Source organism: Heterocephalus glaber, unplaced genomic scaffold (genome assembly GCF_053883595.1).
Source record: "Heterocephalus glaber isolate CG9 unplaced genomic scaffold, H.glaber_assembly_v1.0 deba00001472, whole genome shotgun sequence".
NCBI lineage: Eukaryota > Metazoa > Chordata > Mammalia > Rodentia > Bathyergidae > Heterocephalus > Heterocephalus glaber.
The window spans coordinates 10,128,859-10,151,765 of record NW_028258315.1 but is presented as its reverse complement, the minus strand read 5'-3'; the positions used below and the strand labels follow the sequence as shown (position 1 = coordinate 10,151,765).

The following is a 22,907-nucleotide window of genomic DNA, read 5'->3' as shown; positions in this document are numbered from 1 at the left end:
AAGACAGAAGTCAAACAGTCGCGAACGTCTTCACCAGTTGAGCAACACTGAATCTGGAATCCAGCGCAGAAGTGGCCCCGGGGGCGGCAGCCTCCGGTTCGACCCGTTAAGGCCCGCAGCGCCCTGGTCCCACCCTGCGCAGCCAGGTGCCCCGGGCTCCGTCCCCGCTCCGGGCCTGCCCACCCCCCACCCTGCAGACCCCAGACCCCGAAGTCCCGAGGGCAGGGGCCGCGGGATGCGCGCGTGGATGCCCCCAGACTCGAGTGCGAAACCCCACGCCCCGTCGCGTCGCGCCCAGAAGCCCGGCAGTCGGTCCGCTCCTACTCCCCAGCCAGGGACTGACCGGGAAAGCGGGTTGGGGCTGTTGGGAAAAGCTGGAGCTGATGGCGAGATTGCTGCGGCTATAAATCCATCACTTACCAGGTCAGCCTGGCGAGGTGCTGGGACTGGGGCTGGCGGAGGGAATTCCTGGGCCAGCGCGCATGCGTCGGCAGGTAGCAACCCAGCTCTTTAGGACCAGGTGAGATGTTGGTGAGCAGGTAAAAAAGGAGGATTTGCCAAAGCGATTCCAGGGAGCGGCCCGGCCGAGCCCTGCAGCCCATGCCCGGCGGGGACCCTTCGCCAACAGCGCCGAGCCGCGATGTCCATACTTGCCAAAATGGGGGACTGGCAGGTACGGGGGTTTCGCCTCGGCCGGGGCCGAGGGGGGCGGACGCGGACGCGGGAGGGGACCGGGAGAGGGAGGCGGAGGACGCGCGGCGGCCCAGGCCCGGGAGCCGTAGGTGCGGCCAGCCTGGCAGCGCCCTGGGCGCTCCCGGGAGAGAGGACCGGAAAAACGAGCAGGCGGCCGCGGCGCTCGGGGCGAAAGCGCGCCGCCCGGGGCGGACCAGGCCGGGAAAAGTCCGGCGCGCTCCACAGGTGGCCCGGGGGTCACTTGCGGTTTGCGCTCCAGCCAGTTCCCCCGGCCTCCCTCCCCGCCCCCACCCCAGAGACACTCCGTGGATGACTCAGGCGGCCGGGGGAGCTCTCGGTCTGGGGTGCAGCGCGCGGCGGAGGAGGCTGCCAGCTGCAGCTCGCGTTGCCCCCGGCCTCGCCCGCACCCCACGCCGCGCCTTGGGGTGGCTTCTGGTGCACCTGTCTCCCTGCCCTCCCCAGTTTGGGGGACCTAGGGTCTGGGCAGGCTGGAAGGGGCTCTACAGAGAGGTCGTGGCGGGACTCAACGTTCCTTTGAGAGATACTTAAAAGAGTTTGCCCAGAGTTTAGCCGCTCACCCGTCTGCTTCCTGGAGTGGATCTTCGCCGCTTGGGCTACGGACTGTGGGAGAAGAAACAGGGTCGCGAATTCGCCGAACCAGCTCCTACCAAACTTGACCCTGCAAGGCCTGGGGCATCACAAGGCCTCACCACAACATACTGAGCCCCAGGCCCGACCCCCGCCTCTGGCTCTCTTCTTTGCACTTCCAGACATTTTCCCTACGGGAAACAGGGGCGGTTCCGCCCAGGTCGGTGAGGCAGCAGCCGATTTCATAAGTGGAACCGCGGGGCCTTGTGTTCACCCCAGCCCACTGAGGCCTGGTTAGAGCCAGATTCTGAATGCCACAAGCTTGAAAGGCAATTTGAACCAAAGGCGATATTCTCAAAGAAAAATATTGGAGCTCTGTTCCTCTTAGACCAAGTTTTTTTTTTTTTTTTCCCTTGTTTCAATTTTAGGCCATTAAAAGTAAAGTTCAGAGAAGTCTGATCTTGACTACATTCCCTGGAGTTGGAGAAAGGATTTCATATTTTTGTTTTTTCTTTTTATTACTTTTACTGAAAGTGAGCGGTTTTACATCCCCCCTCCCAGTTAAACCTCACAAAATGCAACTTTATCCCCAAAGTTAGACTCACTTTATCATTTAAGGATACAAATCCCACATCACAACAAATCCTAGGAATCAATCTCATTTCCTCCCCACCCTTGTGGGCTTAAGGCCCTTTCTAACTCTCTTTTCTGGGGGCTGAAGATTAGCGTGGTTCTTTATCAGTCATCTTAGGTGGTTTCACCTTAAATTCGGGCAAACCTTGCTGTGAAATTCGAGGCAGTTTTTCACCCACAGCCCAGGTTTAGTGACTACTAAGGTTTGGAAGCCCTGAGACTGTTTTGGAAAGGGGGACAGAGAGAGAGGGCACTGCCTGGCTCTGGAGAGCTCACAGTCCCACAAGGGGCAGGAGGGCTGAATCCTGAGTGAAGTGAGGAGGTTTGAGGCCCCTGTGGACTGGATCCACCATGCTTGGGCTCTGGGGCTCTGGGGGCCCAGCGGTCAGTGACAACCAGAGAACAAGGTCACTCTGGCCCGGGGTCTCTTTGTTTCTCTGTCTCTATCTCATAGAGATACTGGATCTTCCTCTGTCCTCAACTCCACACTCCAGGACAGTACAGGCCTGGATCTCTGAGCCCTGCGGCAGGCCCGGCTGGCTGCTGTCCTGTCGGAGGGCCTGGGATCCCTGACCAGCTAGAGCATTCACATGCAACATGCAGTGGAGTGGTCTGTGGGGTTGCAGCTCTCACAGGCTGGGCTCGGCTAGCCCCAGAGGCCACCAGGCTGCTCTCTGAGACCTTTCCACGGCACCCACGCAGCGGCGGTGGTGGCCCAGAGCTGGCAGGCCCCAGTTTGCTCCTCAGAGGCACCTTCAGCAGGGATACGACCCCAGCTTAGCAGCCTGGCTGGTGTGGGCAGTGGGATGGGTCTGGGGCTGTGGAGGCTAGGTTGGAGAGGGTGAAAGGTCCTTAATCGCCTTCCCCAGCCCACAAACCAAAGGAAAGGAAAGCGAAACCTAGCGCGGCCTTCCGGGACACTTCGGAGTGTACAGACCCGGTCTCGGGGCCTAGGATGTGGCCTACAGCCCACAGCGCCCTGGGTGGCAGCTGCCCCGGGAAGGTGTCAGTCCCCCAGCTCCTGGAGGGCCCGCTTGCTCCCGACTTGCAACCACTGTGCTCCGAAGCAGGCCTTGGGGCAGCCCACAGGGTCTAGCCTGGAAGTTGGTCATTTTCCAGCAGAGTAGGGTGCCGAGTCCCCAGCCCCTTCCGCTGAGTGACTGTGCTCGTCTTTGGTATGGAAAGCCAGCTCAAGGGAGTGCCCAGAGCCCAGGGAGCTCATCCCTCTGGCGCTGAATTCCCTTGCCAGCTTCTGCCTTCCCCCTAGCTTTCTAGGAGCCTGTGGCATCGCTGAGTTCTTTTGGAGGAAGAATTGCTCCCCTCACTGGCTTTGGATTGGGGTGGGGTGGGTGAGGGGTGGGTGAGGGGTGGGGGCCCCTCCTCCTCTCTCCTTCCTTCCACCTGTTAAGAAAGGCTTGGCTTGGAAGCAGCTCCCCTCCCCCATACAAGGTGCACTGGGGAAGCCTGGGAAGCCCCCAGATGTTTGAGAAATGGGCCAGGCGGAACTAGGGTCTCTGAGGCCAGATGTATTGTGGTTGAGTCTGCTGCATTCAACAGGGTGAAAGACAGAGGAAATATTTTGCAGGAAGAATGGAGACGCTGGAGTAGAGAAATTACTCTGTATTTGAAAGTATCACATTAGGTCTTTCTTTTCTTTCTTCTTCAAAAAAATTCACTGAAACAGAAGGGGGAAGAAGTCCCGTGGAGTGAGCAGGGAGAGCCTGCCTGCACTGGGCAACCTGAACGAGGGGCTGGCTGGGGGCCTCCACAAGCCTCCTCAGCCAGGCACTGCAGCCATGCGCTGGCATCAGTATCATCAAATCATACAGGAACTCTCCCTTCTTTAATTAAAAAGGGGATGGATCTTGGGAAAACTGGAGCAGATTTGCACGGAGAAGATTTGGTTCCCAGTGACTTATTTGGACGCGTGTGTGACAGGGTATCTGGATTCGCAGGCACACACAGGTCTGTACTCCGGCTGAACTCCCAGAAGCCGCTGTGCGCCTCCACGAGATCTCTGTATTCTTGGCCACGTTGCACCTAGGAAATCTTACCTTAAACATCAAGTTGAACTGTCAGTTGGCCCCAGCTTCCTAGAAACGGGAGGAAAATCACTTAACCCCCGGAGCTGTCGAGTAACTTCTTCAGGGTACACTTTTACTTTACACGCCTCAATTAAGAGATCGCAAACCCTAGCCGAGCGACCGGAGCTATTTGGCAAAATCTCCAACCTGGGGGAAAGCGCAAAGCCAATAGAACTCCCAGGGCGATTCAGCCCTAGGGGGTAGCCGCCGCTGGCGGAGGCGACCTCTGGGGAAAATGCTGGCGTGACATCGCTGGTCTTGGTTTGGTGGTTATGTTTAACTGCGAAAGGGATAATGATTTCTAATAAAGTTGGACGGGGCCGAAAGAACAGCTCAGGTAGTGGCAGCAGCGGGGCTGTGGGTGAGGGGTCCCCAGGCTCTCGGACCCTGCGTGGCACGGAGCTTTGCCGAAGGGGAGCAGGAAGAGGGAGGGAGGAAGGGGACGAAAATGGGTTGGGGTAGGGGACGCTGGAGCGGGGGTCGACGTGGGGCTCCGGGAAGACTCGTCGGCCAGCAGGCTGGCGCGCGCTCTAGGAGTGAATTCTCGGCTGGGGAGGCCTTTATACTTGGGTCGGAGCGGCCGGCTGCAGATTGGGGTACTGGCGAGCAATTGGACTATTGTTGATATGCTAATGAGGCGATTAGGCTGTGGGTAAAGAGCTGGAAAAGGGAAAAGTTTCTACCATTAGAGGGAGATCTCCGAGCGCACACGGGAGCTCGTTCCCTTCTCTCCTCCTCCTGGCCCTTCTCCTCCTCCTCCTCCTCCTCGCCCTCCTCCTCCTCCTCGCCCTCCTCCACCTCCTCCTCCTCCTGTGCTCACCGCCGGCAGCCGGCACTTTGCGCTTACCCAGAGAGTAGCTCCACTTGGGCGCGAGGCGGAGCGGGGCACATCCATTCACAACGATCCATGAAAATGCTTTGGAAACTGACGGATAACATCAAGTACGAGGACTGCGAGGTAAGCGCGGTGCCGGCTCGGCCGTCCCTGCGGCCCCAGCCTCGGAGCTCGACCCTCCCTCTCCTCCTCTCCGAGCAGCCAGCTGAGAGAGGCGGGTGGGACAAACTTTCGCCAGCGCAGCGCCCGCCCCTGCGATTTGCCCAAAGAGCTCGGGGGAGAAGCTGGAGAGGGAGCATCTAGACGCTCCCTTTCTGTTTCCGTGCTTCGAAGCCCGTGTCCCACTTTACCCCCTTTCTTGACCACTTTTGGCTGTGTCTAAGAGTGGGGCGAAGAGGTGAGAGTGGGTTTGTTTTTTTTAAGACTCATGGACAATCGGGCACGCGCCTGTGCACTCCGCGTGTCTCACAGCGAGATTCTGGGGTCCCAAATCACAACTTCCTCTCTGATGTTTAATGTATTCATTCTCTCTCTCTCTCTCTCTCTCTCTCTCTCTCTCTCTCTCTCTCTTTCTCTCTCTCTCTCTCCCCCTCTCTCCCTCTCTCCCCTCCCCCTCCCTCCCTCTCCCCTCACTCTCCTCGGATTTATTTATTTGGAGAGGGCCCGCGCGCTTGGTTCTGAGCTCGGTTGCATCTCCCCGTGAGAGGCGCAGTTTGGGAGCACTCATCCCGGCTGCCCGGCCCACTCCCAGCCCTTTCTGTCTCCAGAAGTTCTGAGCAGTTCCTCCCGCTGAGCTGCGGGGTGTGTCCACCCCGCGATGGCGGTGGTGGCGTCGCGGACGCTCTGCGCCCAGGGCTCCGGGCCCGAGTAACCGCCCTCGCGCCAGCGGGCTCTCAGCTGCGGGACCGTGGGAATCCTGGCGCAGCTGCTGACCGCCTCCGGGGCCGCGAACCCCCTGGGCCCGCGGAGCGCGCCGCTTGGAGGCCCATTTTAGAACTCAAGGCCCTCAGAGCTCCACTTCGTGGGACAGCCGGGGAGGGGAGGTCCGAGAGCGAACGGTCGGCCCGAGGGAGGCGCTGGGAACCCGCGGCGGCCTCCTCTGCAGACCCCCACTGAACCGGGCGGAGGAGTCTCCGCGAGAGGGCGGAGGCAGGAGGCGGTAGATTACCGAATAAACACGGCAGCCTCGACTTTTCCTTCCTCCCTCTTCTTTTTCTTCTCTCTGCTGGCATTTGGAGGCGCTGAGAATGCTAGGCGACGCCTGCGCGCCCGCGCCGCGGCGGAAGTCTCGCCTTTACTTGAAATCAGAAACTGGGTGTCTGTGAACGATGTGCCACCCTCTCCCTCCCGTTCCCTTCTCAGCGCTAAGATACATCTTTGTGCGTTCAAGCTCCCCAGTTTCTCTCCCCAGTCTCGTGGTCGGCACCGGGTGACACCCCCAAGGGCACCGGCGCTTCTCCGGGAGCTCCAGTCGCGCCGGGAGGGGAGCGGGGCCCGCGCTCGGGAGGTGGCTTTGTTTCTGGGACCGGGGGGCTCTCTGTGGGCAGGTTGGGACGACTGAGCCCCTCGGTCTCTTCCTAGGACAATCCACGTTGTGCAGGTTTGAGCTCTGGCCTGAGGCTGGAGCATTTCACTTTCGCGGAGGCTCAGACCCAGTTCTAGGTTCGGGCGCGGGTGGCGGCCGGTTCCGAACCTCAGCGCGGCTTCGCGCGCAGGGACCGGGAGGGGCCGGGACCGGGCGGGAGGTGGATGAGGGACTCCACCGGGGCGCGACTGAGTGCGTGCGTGTGAGTGAGGCGAAGAAGACGAGAAACGAGGGGGCAGGAGGCGACGTGAGTCAAAGCTGTTCCGACAAGTTTGGTCGCGGCGCGCGGCCGCTGCAGCGGGGATTTCGGCTCCCGGCCGGCTCGGGGGCTCTGCAGGGACACGCAGGGGGCGAGGTGCCGCTTGTCCTGACAGCCCCGGCCCGGCGGGCGGCCCGGCGGCGGCGGCTTGCCTGGAGAGCCGGCCTTGTCCTCCGGGGGGCGTCGGGCGGGAGTGGCCCAGCCAGTCGGACAGGTTTACGCCGGGAGTCGGGAGCCCGTGCCAGCGGCGCCCGGGCCGGGCCTCCTCGTGTCCGTGCGCGCCCCGGGCCACGTCCCGGTTCCCCCTCCCGGAGGCCTGGCCAGGAGGGCCGAGGGAGGGGCGCACGGGTTTCACGGGGACGCTCGCGAGGACGCCGAGCCCAGGGCCGGTCCCAGATCGGGCACCGGGCCATGCAGGCGCCGAGCGGCGGCGGCGGGCAGCCGAAGCCCGAGTCCCAGGCCGGCCTGCGCGGCAGGGAAGCGCGCGGCCGGAGAGCCCCGAGAGGCGCCTCCGGAGCGCAGAGCCCAAGCCTCGCCCGAGCGCGGTCCCCCGCGGCTCCCGCCCGCTCCGCGCGACCCCCGCCACCTCCTGAGGTCTGCCCCAGCCGTGCGGGTCCGATTGTCCTCGCCGGCTTCCTCTCCCCTCCCCCTCCCCCTCCCTCCCCCTCCCGCGCGGCTCCCCCTCCCCTCCCCCTGCGTCCCCTCCCCTCCTCCCGGGCTCTCCCTCCTTCCCTCCTCCCCGCTCCCCACTCCGAGCTGCTCTGCCTCGCCCACACTTTCTTTCTCACACACGCACGCAGACACATTCTCCCTCTGCGCGCTCGCGCTCTCTTCTCGGCCTGCCTCGCTCCCTCTTTCTCTTTCACTTTTGCACGCCCTGCAACCTTTTAAAATGTTGCCCCTGCCCTGTGATTCGCCAGCCGCCGCGCCGCGGCCCCCCGCGCGCTCGCCCGCCGCCTCTCTCGCCCGCTTTTTGTCTCCGGAGCTCCCCGTCCCCACCTCCGATTCGCTACACTGAGGCTCCGTCAATGGACTGCATTGAGGGCCGGCTCCGGCGCGAGCTGCCTCTCCGCTTCACGCTCGATTTCCAGGCATTCTTCCCGTATTAAGTATTCGTGTAATATTAATAGTCATGAATATCTGCTATTAGGAGGCTCCAGGAACGCTGCCGGCGAGCCCGGTTGTTAGAAGCTCAAGTGAAGCCGCCGCTAAGAACAGAGGGGAGACACGGATTAAGGAACACGAGCGCACACGCATGCACACACACTCTCGTCACTTTTTTCTTTTTGGGGGTTTTTCTTTTTTCTTTTTCTTTTTTAAAGAACTTTGAATCCTAACCGACCGCGGCAGGATAGAGACCGTGCGTTCGACCAGCTGAAGGCGCCACGGAGTCTGTGGTCCACGTCCAGATGGATGCGCGCGGGGCGGCGGCGCCCGCGGGAGCGTCCACGCGGTGACTTGAGTCCTGCGTGGCGCGGGGCTCTCGGCGCCTTTTGTGTGGGGCGCGCTCGGGCGGCGGGGCAGCCGGGTGCTCCGGGCTTGCTTGTTTTTTCCACCCTGACTCGTTACCCCAGACTCTTCGCAGATGTTAGTTCACAGTTTTTCAGCGATGGTGAGTCCCACCCCCGCCCCCATCCCCGTTTCCTTCGGAATTCTATTCTGGAATCCTGGGGCCGGCGAAGCTGCCCGAGACCTCGGGTTTTGTGCCCCGGGGTTCCTTCCAGACACCTCTCCCCGCTTGCGTTCCCTCCTTTTCCACTCTTCTCCCACTCCCTCGCTCCTGTCTATCCCGGGATCCGAAGCCTTGCCACCAGCCCCGCGCGCTGGGACCTACCCCGCAGCTGCCGCCCGAGGCGTGTTTCTCGCCACGTTCACCTTTATTTCCTTGCTTCTCCACTTGTCCCCGAGGTGTGAGAACACTTTTGATGCTAAATCTGTGTCCAGCAAAAAAAATCCCATCCGGCGAGCCCCCAGCCCTCGGTCAGGGTCTGTGGCTGAGCCGCACAGGGTTCGCGTACCCGGGAATCCGGTTTGCTTGTCTTGCAAGCGAACTGCAGTAGAGGTTCACAAAGTCAGGCGTTTCCTGGCCCTTTGGGGCTGGGTGGAAGGGGCGGGGGCCTCCGCCCCGGGGTGCACCCCTCTTGCTTAAGCCCAGTAAAGCTGAGCCTTTCTATTTTAAACCTTAACTGGATGTCCCCCATTCATACCCCGTAAACCGACTCTGTGGGGGGAAAGGCTCCTAACTGAGGAAGCGGAAAAGACAGACCCCGGTCCTGCAGTTAAAACCTCCCTTAAACTGGTCATTTAAGCATGTGCTCTCGTTACAACCCCTGTGCAAAGTATGGTTCTGTTTAAATACTCATGAAATGCTAACAGTCTTTGAAGGTTTATGATTTTTTCCCCTCTTCTAAGTGGAAGAGAGTAAACAACGAAGTGACAGACAGGTTCAAATCCGGGGGAAAAGAAAAGGCCGCTTCTGCCTTTTAATATTTAGCAGGGATTTTAATTTTGCTTAAGGGAGGTTTCACGCAGCCGTTCGACGGGCCGTCTTCCAGGAAGCCACTTTCCACCCTCTCCCCCCTTTCAAAGAAGCCAGTGAGGAGAAGCCCTCGCGCCCCCGGTCCACAGTCTACTTCCGCCGCGCTTTTGGAAGGGCCTGTTTGATTTCGGGTGTTCTCTGAGGTGAATGTTGTAGAGCTGATTTTTCCGCCCCGGCGGCCTGCAGGATCTAAAGAGCAGTTTCCTGCCCAGCTTTTCGAGTGGGTTTGGGAACTCGGCAGTGGGTCGGCGCCTGATTTCTTGTCCTTTTGCCTTACTCTCGCCCCCTTCCAGGACCGTCACGACGGCACCAGCAACGGGACGGCACGGTTGCCCCAGCTGGGCACTGTAGGTCAATCTCCCTACACGAGCGCCCCGCCGCTGTCCCACACCCCCAATGCCGACTTCCAGCCCCCCTACTTCCCCCCGCCCTACCAGCCTATCTACCCTCAGTCGCAAGATCCTTACTCCCACGTCAACGACCCCTACAGCCTGAACCCCCTGCACGCCCAGCCGCAGCCGCAGCACCCGGGCTGGCCTGGCCAGAGGCAGAGCCAGGAGTCTGGGCTCCTGCACACGCACCGGGGCCTGTCCCACCAGCTGTCGGGCCTGGATCCTCGCAGGGACTACCGGCGGCACGAGGACCTCTTGCACGGCCCGCATGGGCTCGGGTCCGGACTCGGAGACCTCCCGATCCACTCCTTACCTCACGCCATCGAGGACGTCCCGGTAAGAGGCCCCGAGGGCCGGGACGCGGCGCCTCTCCTGGCGCGGAGACGTCCCGGGAACCGCGACCGGGCCGGCCGGGCTCTCCCCCTGGAGGGGCCTTCGTGAAATGTTTATTCGGTGATAGTGGTGGTGGGGGGTGCTTTGAGGACCCACATAAACAACCAAATTGAAAAATCAAAAAGCGATGGAGTCCAGCAACAGAACAATGGTTCCCGGAGCTCCCTCAAACAATGCCACCATTACCATTTCCACCAACACGGAATAAATCAGATGAATGTCACCACTGACGGAGGCTGCTCCTGTCCACGACGACAGTAAGCTGTTTCTCGATGGCGGAGGACCTCTTCCTCCCGCTCAGGCTGGCTTGGGGATCTCCCTGTCCTGGGCAACATGTTAAATTTAACCAAAAGAGCTCATCAAGGGCCCTCACAATGTAAAAGGAAGTGTGAAAGATGCACTGAAAAGACCCTTTAAACCGGATTTTATAAGCACTAGCGAAACCTAAAAGTTATGTAGACCCTGTCCTGACTGAAGAAAAGTCAGTAACAAACCCAGGCAGAGGGACATTAAAATGCAGCTTTCTTCTCCTCCTAGGGGTGCTAAGTGGTGACCTCATAAATCATTAGCTGGGTTCCCAACGCCTATCAGAACCTGCTACACCCCATATTAAATTAAATGTTTTGAGACTATTGGGGAATACGTTATTTGAGTTCTAATTCAGTTATCAATAAATGCAGTTTAAAATGATTTCTAAATAAGCATGGCATTAGCACATTTACTGTTTACAACACAAACCAGGCTATTGATAATTTGAAAATACTTTCTGAAATTAAATTTAAACCAGCATCACTGTTGCAATTCTATTTATGGTTTCCTCACGACCTTTCTGTAATGGAATTAGAGCAAGCCAATAATTTTATTAAAGCAGTAAAGGCTTCTTTTAAAGCTGCTTTTCTTTGGAGAGGAAATGTATCTGGATGTGATTTTTGCTAAAATGCTATTTCAAATTACTGCATCAAATATAGCCGCAGTATGTCCGTTGACAGTTTAATGATTACTGCATTAGATTGTAAGGAAAATGGTCACATGAACTTACCAGCTTGCTTGGTGGATTTAAAATATTATTTAAGTTCTATAGAAAATTTATTACATCTCTCATTTGGCCTAGTTAATCACTGAAATTTGTTGGGTATGGTTAGCAGCCTTGTATGGAAAACAGGAAAGTGGGCACTTTGATCCGGGCTAAGGTTTAGTAAGCATGGTGTACGTGCTCATGTTTCCACGTTTTGAGAAAGTGTTACTTATCAGTGCATTTGGGGAAGTAAAATGGGTACTTTACAGAAGAGTAATTTTTAAAAAGATCTGAGCATTTTAGTTCCTTTGCCTGAAGAGTCTTTGAAGTCTTTTTTCTTGCTTGCTTTTTAGAAATATTTGAATTGCAAAATAATGTAAGCTTTTGGAACTACTGTGAATTAGAATCGCTCTTACTCTGCAAAAATTTCAGGTGGCTGGTGGGAATTCTTAATACCTGTACAGTTGCTCTTTGTGGGTAAATTGGTCTGTAGGAGAAATTAAGCAAAAGATTAAAAAAAAAGCAAGGAAACCCAGTTGCTGCGCTTCCCTCTCCCTCCCCCACCTTTTAAGAAAAATAAAATTCTTTCAAAGGAATTTGGGTCAGAAAAAGGGTTGTTTTCAATTTTCCCATTGCTGCAACAGTTAACCTTTAATAAGAATGACAGCTAAATATTTAAGAAAATCAAATCGATGGTGAAAATTATTTAATCATTAATATCTCAGTGGGGCTTTAAACTTAATAGTCTTCCCTGTATGGACAAGGTCTAGAAATAACACAAATAAAAGTATTATGCCACACTACATTTACTTTATGGGTTTAGGGTGCATGCATAAAGGGATCATATTTCCCCCATATAGTTAAAACACAAGAACTGCAGTAGTAGTCATTTCTGAACATTTCTCAATTTAATTATACTTAAATCCAGAAGCACTTTAGGCAAGTTACAAATGAGAGCATTGAGTATAATAAAACCTGTAATAAAGCAACTTAGTACCATCCACCCGGAATCATTGCGATCAGGCACAATTAACAGGAGCATAAATCCAAGACAGAATGGAAAATGTTCGAATCAGTATTATTGTTGGACAAAGACTAGAGAAGGAAGTAATAGTTTTTTAAATGGTAATGCCTGTGTTTGGTAACGATTGTGAAATCTTCTATCTCAGCAGCCCTGGTGCTAATTTGTAAACACAGCCAGACATTATATTGCCTGTCAGTTTATGCATTAGAAAACATGATTTCATTTTACTTTCTCATCACGTTTTGACTCTAGCACACACACGTATACCCATTCATCTGTAAAAAAGAAAAAAGCCCGTACTGACAAATCTGCTGCTTGGACAACAGAAAAGCAACCTCAAAGATTTTTTTAAAAATTATTTTTGATCATTTTCGTATGCCTATCATATCCAGTTTAGGCAGTAGCCTTTAAAAAATTATCTCTAATTCTCCATAAACGAATGTGAGCTCGCTTTTTTACACTACCTAAACGGTTTCTAACACTCTTCTGTTGCCCCCGCCCCTGTCATTTCTATTGTGTTGCCCTGGCTTTTGCTACCTGAACACCAGAAGTCCGAAGCCACTGAGGCGCCAAACTAAATCTAGGAGCATTTCTAGAGGTTGAACTGACTGTGAGAAAGATTAGGTACTCCAAAACTTGATTTAATTTCCAAAGAAAGTTTTATTTGCCACCCCACCCCCTTCAAACATGGACTATTTGCTGGGGGGAGAATTTGGCTGTGGGTGTGCAGTGAAACCTCTTGAGTTGCAAAGCCTCAAATTCCAATAAGCCAAGATAAGATGTTTATATATAAATGTCACCTTATGGGAGGGGGAATTTTGATTCTACACTTTCCCCTCCCCCATCTCGCACAGAATATTCATTTCCTTTTGTTTTGATTATACACTTACATCCATGTGTATCCTTTTGTTGCAGCATGTAGAAGACCCGGGTATTAACATCCCAGATCAAACTGTAATTAAGAAAGGTAAGCCATTTCCTTCTGCATTCCAAGCATGTCCTTACAGGCAGAGTGCTATTTAAAAGAACTTGCAGAGCTGTATTTATTTTTTTTCAAATAGGATTTCCTAAAGGCTCAGAATTAGCAAATAGATAAGCATAGATCAGCAATGCTTAAATAATCAGCTTTCAGTATCTCGGTAATGGCAACAGGCTAGCTTTGTTCTGATTCATGATTTGACCATTTAATTTAGTTTAATGATATTTGGACAAACGCATGAAATGTGCAATAGTTGAACCTGATCTGGAAGCAGCATTTCAATTTTGAACCCGTTTAATAGTTTAGCTAATCCATTGTGTGAAGAGGAGTTAAGGCCATGAGTGTTAAGAAGTCTTTTAAGTTAAAATAATACAAATAATTTCATATTAATGTTAAGGATAGATGATTAAGAAGCAGTCCTTACAAGGGGGGAAACTTTCATGTTTTTCAGTTTAGTTTCTTGTTGGCTGTTTAAGGGTTTTGAAACTTTGTGAATTAGGTTAACAAAAATTTAGCTTTTGGTTAAAATTAGCACCTTGAGGATGTTAGGATTATTAGCATATCTGTTCAGGGCAGAGATTGTTGGAAAAGTGTCAAGTAATCTGAGTGGATTTGTATTGTTTAGTGAGTAGAAATAAAGTTTCCTGGATTAAAGACTATTCAATTGGTAGCAGCTTTTTTTGTTGTTATGGTGACAATGTTACATTTCAGAATTCTAGGCACCACCAGAGGACGATGCTATATAAAACTGTTCTCATTTCTAACCCCAATCAGTATATTGTTAGCTAGTTTAAAGTTTCATTTTTGCATCTGTGAAGTCTTTGTCACGTCAAATTAGATGTGCAAGGGATAAATCTTAAGAGATGCTCTTTCCAACTCGACATGATAATTGGCTCTTTTATTAGTAATCTCTCAAGAGTTCGTTTAACTCCTATTGTCTCTTATTAGCCTCCCCAGAGCTATTAATGTCACAAGTGATCTATCCAGAACCTAGGGCCCCCACCTCCCATACTGCTAGAATATTGCCCACTAAAGAACGAATGAGGAGCACTGTGAGGAGAACGTGTGCATATCATTATGTCTTCGTGTGGAATTTTAAAATACAAATGCACACTGTGCTTAAATGGTTGCGAATGCATGCATCCGAATTACACTGCTGTTGAGACAATTAACAATGTACTTTGTGCTGGTCTTGAATTTTTTCCTAACAATGAAGAGCTTATGGTTTTACCTCTGAAGAATACTGTACCTTCTAACTCCTCCCGCTGAAGGCGCTTAACCCTGCATGGGCTATTAAGTATTTGCAACAAAAGGACACACTGCTAGTGTTCTACTAGGCCTGTACTTCACCCCACCCTACTCCCAGTTCAAAACTGGGCTTGGAGTGGATCTCCAAAACCTGGTCAAAATGGGTCTATGTATCAAAAGGACGGGACGTGTGATGTGAATTTACCACTTTCTAGTTGGGTGACCTAACTGGAATGCTCATTTACTGGTTGCGTTAGCCATCTAAACTGTCGGGTGTTTTTAGTAAAAGCCCTTTCGGCCCGACATTAAGCTCGTCACCCCGCAAAACCCCGCAGCAGACCTAACTTACCCTCGGTTTGCAGCGCAACCCCGTCCCCTGCCCCCTAAACTGCACCGAGCCCGGGCGCACTCCGCTCGCGCGGGGCGCAGGAGTCGCCAGGTCGCTCCCAGCTCAGAGGACAGGGTCGGGCAGCACGTGGGCCGGCTCGCGCCGAGGGCAGAAGCGCGATCCCGAGTCGGGGACGGAGCAGGGGGCAGGAGGGACATGGGCAGTGGGGAAAGGGCTTCGGGATTTCAGAACTGGCAGGGAGGCAAGGGGGGGCCACCGTGCCAGGCCGGGGCCGGGTGGCGCGGGACCGGGGGACCCTCGACGCCCACGCGCGGCCTCCCATCTGTCTCCGCAGGCCCCGTGTCCCTGTCCAAGTCCAACAGCAACGCCGTCTCCGCCATCCCTATCAACAAGGACAACCTCTTCGGCGGCGTGGTGAACCCCAACGAGGTCTTCTGTTCAGTTCCGGGTCGTCTCTCGCTCCTCAGCTCCACCTCGAAGTACAAGGTCACGGTGGCGGAAGTACAGCGGCGCCTCTCGCCGCCCGAGTGTCTCAACGCGTCGCTGCTGGGCGGAGTGCTACGGAGGTGAGGCCCCGCCCGGGCCGCCCACCCACCCTCGCGGGCACGCGCACGCGCGCGGCCCCGGACTCTGCGCCTGCGCCGGCCGGCGGCAGCGACGCACGCGGCCTTCTCGCCACGGCCCTCCCTTCGCTGGAAAAGAAAGGGGCGGGGAGAGGAGCGTGGAGGCGAGTGGGTGGGATCTGGGGCGGGGCGGGGCGCGCCTGCGCCCTTCGCCTTTCTCGGGCGCGCGCTCTGCCGGCCACCGGCGCGCTCGCAGAGTCCTCCGTCTGCACTCTGCGCGCACGCGCAGCGCGCTCCGCCGCGGGCTCAGTCCCGGCCTCTGCAGCCGCGGGGCGCCGTGTGGCCGTCTTTTCCCTGTCGGCGCGTGCCTTGTAAGCCCAGGAAAACTTCCTCTAGGGCTCCTTGCTTTGCCTTGCCACCCGGTAGAGTCTCCACGGTTCCCAGCCGTCCTTTGAATACGGTTTTCACAGAGAAGCTTTTAGCTAAAGGGGGAGACCAGTTTCCTCTGGTGTCCGCCCCACCAGCCAGTGTCCCCTCCCTGCGGATGGCGACCCCCAGTGCCAGGGCAGCAGCTCGGACGGTCCCCGTGTGCGGTGTGTGCATTGGTGAAGTTGCTACCAAAGAATGCGTCCGTTCACTTACGTGGCGAGAACTCTCACCCCACAAGGTGGGAATGACTCATTTGCAGAGATGAGATTTTACAGGGTCAGCGAGGTACAGCACCGTCCCCAGAGCAGGCTTCCCCAGCTGTGGGCTTCCTCCTTCTGGGTTTCCGACAGCCATGTGCACCGAGGGGCTTGTGTTGAACTTAGCAGCATAAGTTATTATCCTTCTCCACCTCCTCCTCCTTAATTAAGACCAAGAACTTCCTTGTTTTGACTTTATTCATTTATCTATGGGCCCACAGTTCCGGTTTGGTGGGCCTATCCCATACAAATGCGGTAAGAGGGTTTTGGAAGTTTTTAACACCAGCGATTCCTCCTTCACAGTCATTTGGCTTTCTCTTTGTAATCTTTTCCTGACCCTGATCTTTTTCCTGCCCTCTGCTTTTTCCTCCCCTTCCCCCACCCCCAATATCGGAGAGTGTTTACCTAGGGGAGTATAATCTAATCCACACAATTAAAGAACACGAGTAGGGAATAAAATCTGAAATTAATTAATTTGCTGTTTTATTTAAACAATTTATCTTAACCACTTTCTGATTATGGGAGTCTATTTAGACATCTATTTAGTACCACCTCTGTTGTCTCTGAAATGGGCGAAATTTTGAGAGGCTGATATCAGGCTTTGACATTTCCCGTTAGGCTGGTGACATGGCATGTAAACAGTTGGTGAAATGAATTTCCCACTGGGGCTAAAGCAGAGCATGAGACGTGAGAGTGATGATAACTTTGGTTACTCTGAACAACCTAACAGCAGATCTGGCAAAGACAATTTAAAGACCCCATTGGGATTTGTGTGATTGTAAGAACAGAGAAAATATACAATAATCAGTTGAGCTCAAGAATACCTTCAACCCTAGAGACCAGAACCATGTTTATTTGCCTGTGGTTCTTCTTTTGAAGGTTGGGAAATCAGAACATTCCAATGTGCCACAATAGTTGGAATAATAACTAAACACGCACGTGGGGGTGGGGGTGCTTTACAGTTTAACCACCATTTATCTCCTTATGATCTTTCTATACCATTCCTTTCTAGGTTCCCCTCCTTTAAATGTCTCAGGGTCACACTTCTCAATTTTTAAAAACACATTTCAGAAAGCTTTCAAAATGACTATAATTTGATGCAGAGCAACCCAATGTTTTCTAAATCCTTATCTTGCATATATCTATGAAACAGGGCGAAGTCTAAAAATGGAGGAAGATCTTTAAGAGAAAAACTGGACAAAATAGGATTAAATCTGCCAGCGGGGAGACGTAAAGCTGCCAACGTTACCCTGCTTACATCACTAGTGGAGGGTAAGCGAATCCACTTGCTAACTAGAAAGGAACTGCCTTCTGGGGAAATGGATAATATTTAGTGGCCAGATGTTTGGGTATTTTGTGTCAATTGGGCAATTTCATCTTTCCAAAGAATATAGCCAGAAGTGAATGGAATTCTTGCTTGCCAAAAAACTATTTGCATATATTCCTATCCTCCTCCTTCTTCCCCTCTACCACAAAATTGCACCTTTGCTACCCATTTCTGACCTAAACAATGCACAAATTTCAGAACTGTGCATTTTCCAAGAGTCCTTTAAAGAGCTCAGCAGTGAATTACTTAAGTTATTCTGACATCTGCGTTTGAGAAATGCGTGACCATTACTTCCTGAATTAATTTGGGAATCTTTGACCTGTATCCTGATTTAAGACTGTCCCCCAAAGCTCAGGCTTTTATGGCCTTGTAGGTTTTTGTTTTCCAAACATATGCTGTCTTATCTCTTGTCTAATTATGCTTCTCTCCTGGAAGGGAAGAAAATGAGCCATTTTAGACTTCAGATTGTTTGGATATGGAAAGGAAAAAAGAAATATAAGCATTGCAAAAAAGTTTCTCATGGCAGTTTTTAACACACACCCACATATTCACCCTTCCAAACTCCTTGATATAAAAAGCCAACCATGTCCTCACTCCCTGCTCTAAATAAACTGACTCTAGAACCCATTCCCATTACTGTCTCCTTTAGAGTCCTGACTCTAGAACCCATTCCCATTAATGTCTCCTTTAGAGTCCTATGTTTTTCCTAATCCTATACTGGCTCAAGTTTAGGTGTTTTGGAATGAAGGTATAGCTCTCTTGCATTTCTCTTTGTGTATTTTTAGAAATGTCTCATACTGATGGTGAAAAAGACACTTAAATTAACCAGCAGATTTAAAAGCTAAACTTCATAAATGAGGCATTTTATCTTATTTACATCTTGCATTTGAGGAGTTATATTACAAGTGAATTCAAGTTCTAACTATAAGTTACTAAAAAAAATGCCTAAAACCACTTATTTGAGAAGGAATTGTATGATTTCTATTTGTGAGTGGTATCAAAGACGATAATATAACTGTTTTAGAAAACAGCAATTGTTCAGTGCCAGAAACTCAACTACAATAGCATCATATTAAAATGATAACAGCACACAGAAAGCCCTCTATTCATACCCCAGAGAATTATCCACCATGGAAAGGCAGTGGTGGCTTAGGGTGTAGCTCGAGAGTTGGTCTGGGTCTGGGGGTTGAGTGCTGTAGTAGGCAGGCAGTTTCTGGAGAACTGTTATTGTTTGTGATCCACTCCATTTTATGGAAACAAGCTCTGCGGAGAGGGCTTTGATGCTCTAATTGACGCATGCGTTCTTCCGGAGCTGGAGCTAATGGCAGGAAGCCCTGCAGTAAAAACCAACTGGTTCAGGAAATTAAAACCAAAGATTCGAAAATCAGCAACACAGACAGACTCAGTGGAGTGACCCTCAAATCCTCTTGGTTAATCGGTTTGGATGAACAGATAATTATATGTGATCAAGTTAAAATGTAAACTCTCAGTGGTTCCCTTGTAGAAAAGCTCAAGGGCTAATCACGAATATCATTTAGGTGTGTGTTGATAGGTGTGAGGTTGGAATACAGAACCATTTTAAGAGAGAAGGTGGGAAAAGCCAGTCAGGGCAGTGGGTGGGAGTGGAGAGTTGGTGGTGGGATTCACATTTTCAAATCATTGTGGCTTTTAGGACAAGAGGTCATATTTATGGATGAGCACACTCAGCAGATCCTATAGAGAAGGAAATAAAATGTCTGGCCGAGAAAACAAGTAGTTTGTCTTTCCTTCAACTTCTGGGCTAAGAAAATAAGGGAGTTGGGAGCAGAGAGGAAGTTTTGATCCTAGTGCTCTTCATTCTCTTGCCCTCCTCTCCTTGCTCTTGCCAGGAGAAGCTGTCCATCTAGCCAGGGACTTTGGGTACGTGTGCGAAACCGAATTTCCTGCCAAAGCGGTAGCTGAATTTCTCAACCGACAACATTCCGATCCCAATGAGCAAGTGACAAGAAAAAACATGCTCCTGGCTACAAAGTAAGGCATTTACCTCTGCGGGGTCTCTTCTGAGTCTTATTGTCAAGAGAAACAGAAATTATTTTTTTCTCTTCTTTTTCTCTTCTTTTCCTTTTGCATGAATCAGCTTTGTTGTTGTAAATACTGAAGATCTTGTAAACCATGATCTGTGTGGGAGGGGAAATACAGATGGGATTGTTAGTGTAGTTCCACATCTTCTCTTCTGTCCCACTTTCTCATTAAAAAAAATATTTTAAATTAATATGTATGGGAGTGAAGTGTTACAAGGGTTTGATCGAAGCTGAATGTGAATTTGTGACCATGTTTCAGCAAGGCAGGAATCACACTCTCAAAGGGTAACTAACAGGGTTGCCTATCAGTTTTTGTCTCCTATCAATCTATTCTGCAAGGGCAAAGATTAAGCAGTGGCCTGCAAAATGTGCAAGTCAGAAGCTGGCCTAGTTTCAACTCTGGTCCCTTATTTGGTTTCTTACCTTCCTTTCTCTCCCCACTTCAAAGTGGTACACACACACACACACACACACACACGCGCGCGCGCGCGCGCACGCACCCCACACAAGTTTTAGCCTACAGGCGAGATGTCAAATAGGTTTCGAAATGGCCCAAGTTCTATTCCCACCGGTGCCTGCACTGAATAGACTTCTCCAGGTGGTGTGTGAAAAGAAAATGACCGTTTTGATATGTTTTCTGGAAATTAAAAGGCTTTTGGGGAAGCCCTTAATTATCACAAGTCGATGTCACAGAAGGGCATGGAAGCAGAGGGTGGAAGGCAGGGCTTGGGTGGGACAGTTCTGGCCTGGAGACAGACATCAAGTGGCCCTGGCGGAAGGAAGGGGCAGGGGCCAGCCCTCGATTCTCACTCTCCGGTTCCCACCCCTCCTCACCCCCAGGCCTAGCTGCAGCCACCTCAGGAAGGTCCCTACCAGTCCTTGCTTAAAGACTGGGACAGAGCAGCCTGTGTGCTGGCCTCATCTGCCCAGATTTCTGACTTTTCAAGACTCTTTCTGAAGTTTTACTTTTCCCCGTTCCCTTGGCTTCTTCCTAAGTGCGACCACATTGACAGTCTCCCTAAAGAATTTTTATTTGGGTGTGTGGAGGAAAAGAGAGGAAATGGGGAATTTAAACATCTATTTCTTCTTCCCCTAAACCACCTTGAATTATCTCCAAGGAACGACCCCCCCTCCCCCCTTTTTTTTAAATGGCAGAATAGTTCCAAGCAAAGTTTTGCCTTTCTGTGTTTGATTGGAAGGTGAATGGGTGGCCTTCACAGACTGCTTCCGAGGGCTCTCCAGAGGAGCAGGGAAGAGACTGTATGGAGTTTTGGAAGGAAGGGTGTGGTTGTACCTTATTGGCCAGAGACGTGTTTCTGACTTCCGGTCTAACTTGTCTTTCTTTGTCATGCAGCCTGTGAAGTGTTTTCCTTTAGGTAGGACGTTTGGTGTGAGAAATCGCGGGGTTAGAAATTTGTTGTGTCTGAGATGAGAGATAGAGAGAGGAGGGGGAAGGGGGGAGAGAGAGAGGGAGGGAGAGAGAGACAGAAAGACAGAGAGAGAGGCTTTTGTGAAGGCAGGAAGGACGGGCGTTTGGGGAAGCAGAGGTGGTTCAGTGGACCTGAGGGCTCTCCCAGCACGCGGCCACACCCCTGCCGGTGGCCTCAGGCCCTGCAGTGCCCACTGGGTGGGGACAGAGGTGGCTTCAGGGAGAGAGGTTTTCTCTGCCCCCGGTGCAGTGCAGCCCGTCGAGAGCCTCATGCCTCTCTCTCCACCCCACTTCCGCTGCAGACAGATATGCAAAGAGTTCACCGACCTGCTGGCTCAGGACAGATCTCCCCTGGGGAACTCTCGGCCCAACCCCATCTTGGAGCCCGGCATCCAGAGCTGCTTGACCCACTTCAACCTCATCTCCCACGGCTTCGGCAGCCCGGCGGTGTGCGCCGCGGTCACGGCCCTGCAGAACTATCTCACCGAGGCCCTCAAGGCCATGGACAAAATGTACCTCAGCAACAACCCCAACAGCCACGCGGACAACAGCGCCAAAAGCAGTGACAAAGAGGAGAAGCACCGAAAGTGAGGGTCCTCCCTCCCCCCACCGGCAGGTGACAGCTGGGGACCAGCCACCCTTCCTGCTGCTGCTGCTGCTGCTGCTGCTGCTGCTGCTGCTGTGCTGCCTCTGTCCCGCCCTCCGGGCCCTGAGTCCTCGGGACTGCTCTCTCCACTGCCATGGGGCAGCCGCTGCCGCTGCCTTGGACTCAGCCCCCTGCCTCGACTTACCCCCCTTGCCCTAATGCGGAGCCTAAGAGAACAGAACGGGCCTTGAAGCCAGCACAGAAAAGTTCTGTCGAGTTTGTGAATCTTTTTTTTTTTAACCAACAAATCAACAACAAACATTAAAAACTTTTTTTTCTAAAAAAAAGAACATAAAAAATTTAAAAAAAATTATATGAGCTTCATGGGACTGAATCACCACCTTCCCTTACATACTTCAGTTCAGATTGTAGCCATACTTTAAAAAAGGCAAAAAGCTTAATGACATTTTTATCAGTATTGTGAATAAACTTGAACACAAACACACGAAGTTCTATGTCATGTCTTCAGTTGTAGAAGTTTTCCCTCTCCAAGGTAAAGCCACCAACGTGGACTTTCTCTGGCAGCACGATTCACAGTTACATAAGGGAGTCAGTGTTCAGAACTCTGTATATATTTATTTATGTGTAATTTAATGGGATTTGTAAATATGGTGAGTCTGTTTTAAGCCTTTTTTTTTTATTTATCTGGTGATCTTGTTTACCTCTTGTTTAGTGGGTTTTTGAATCTTCCCTATTAGTTCTTTCATGTGGTTCATGGTACTTATTTAGAAATCCAAGGTTTGGGGAATTTTGTTTTTCCTCTGGGATTCATGAATTTAGCCCTGTTGTAGCATGTTAAAGGCGACAATGAAACAGCTGGACAAATTTTAAAAAAGGAAAATAAAATTTTATATATAATTAGTATTACATTTAGCTTTTCATTGAACTGAAAGAAAAAAGTGACATTGGACCCTGGAAAGATTTTTAAACTTGAGCAGTTTGATAACCCTTCTATGTATTGTGGGGAGAAAAAAGAAGTTTATTTTATTCTACTGTCCTCCCTTAAAAGCATCATCTGAGCAATAAATGAGTATTGTCTTTATACCAAGGGTTAGGGGATTTTCCTCTCTCTTTCTCTCTCTTTCTCTTTGTGTTCAAAGAACTTCAAACATTTGGGACCACCTGGTGTCCTGTATTTCCACTGGCCCTATTGGAAACAGTTCTAGTTGTATTGTACTGAGCTGTGCCGGCAGTAGTTTTCATGCCTGTCAATGTATCATAGTCCTTTGTTGCCCAGATAAATAAATATTTGATACGCTTTATGTCGATTTTTTTTTATTCAGTGGCTGTCTTTACCCAGGCGTATTTTTGTTCTTGGCAGTATTTTTTATTCAGTATGGTTACAGTAATTGAGTTTAACTCTCCCTTGGCATTTGCTCCTTGCAATAAGCAGCTGAACCCATTGTTTCCCTCAAGTATAATAAAAACTTACTTTCAACTTGGAGTTCAGAGCAGGGTATCATTTAGATATTCCACTGAGTCTGTATTCAGACAAATGACACAATAAAACCCAATGTATTCTTTTGGATAAAAGATTGTACTGCTAAAGGAATGACACACTGTCTTTTCCTTATCAGAAA

At 51.6% G+C, this 22,907-nt stretch overlaps 1 protein-coding gene across 4 annotated transcripts; it reads left to right on the top strand.

Annotated features, from left to right (window-relative positions):
• The first annotated feature begins 538 nt into the window (after nucleotides 1-538).
• On the top strand, nucleotides 539-22,589 carry Tfap2a (transcription factor AP-2 alpha). 4 transcript variants are annotated; one of them, XM_004847708.4, is made up of 7 exons: nucleotides 539-673; nucleotides 9,510-9,944; nucleotides 12,956-13,007; nucleotides 14,951-15,182; nucleotides 17,019-17,137; nucleotides 19,061-19,202; nucleotides 20,984-22,589. In XM_004847708.4, the coding sequence occupies exons 1-7, from the start codon at nucleotides 641-643 to the stop codon at nucleotides 21,270-21,272; spliced, it is 1,302 nt and encodes a 433-aa protein (XP_004847765.1). In that variant the 5' UTR covers nucleotides 539-640; the 3' UTR covers nucleotides 21,273-22,589. The 4 variants fall into 4 exon arrangements, with proteins under 4 accessions (XP_004847765.1, XP_004847764.1, XP_087037881.1 ...); XM_004847707.4 differs by lacking the exon at nucleotides 539-673 and adding an exon at nucleotides 4,824-4,956; XM_087181755.1 differs by lacking the exon at nucleotides 539-673 and adding an exon at nucleotides 6,289-7,271.
• The last annotated feature ends 318 nt before the right edge of the window (nucleotides 22,590-22,907 follow it).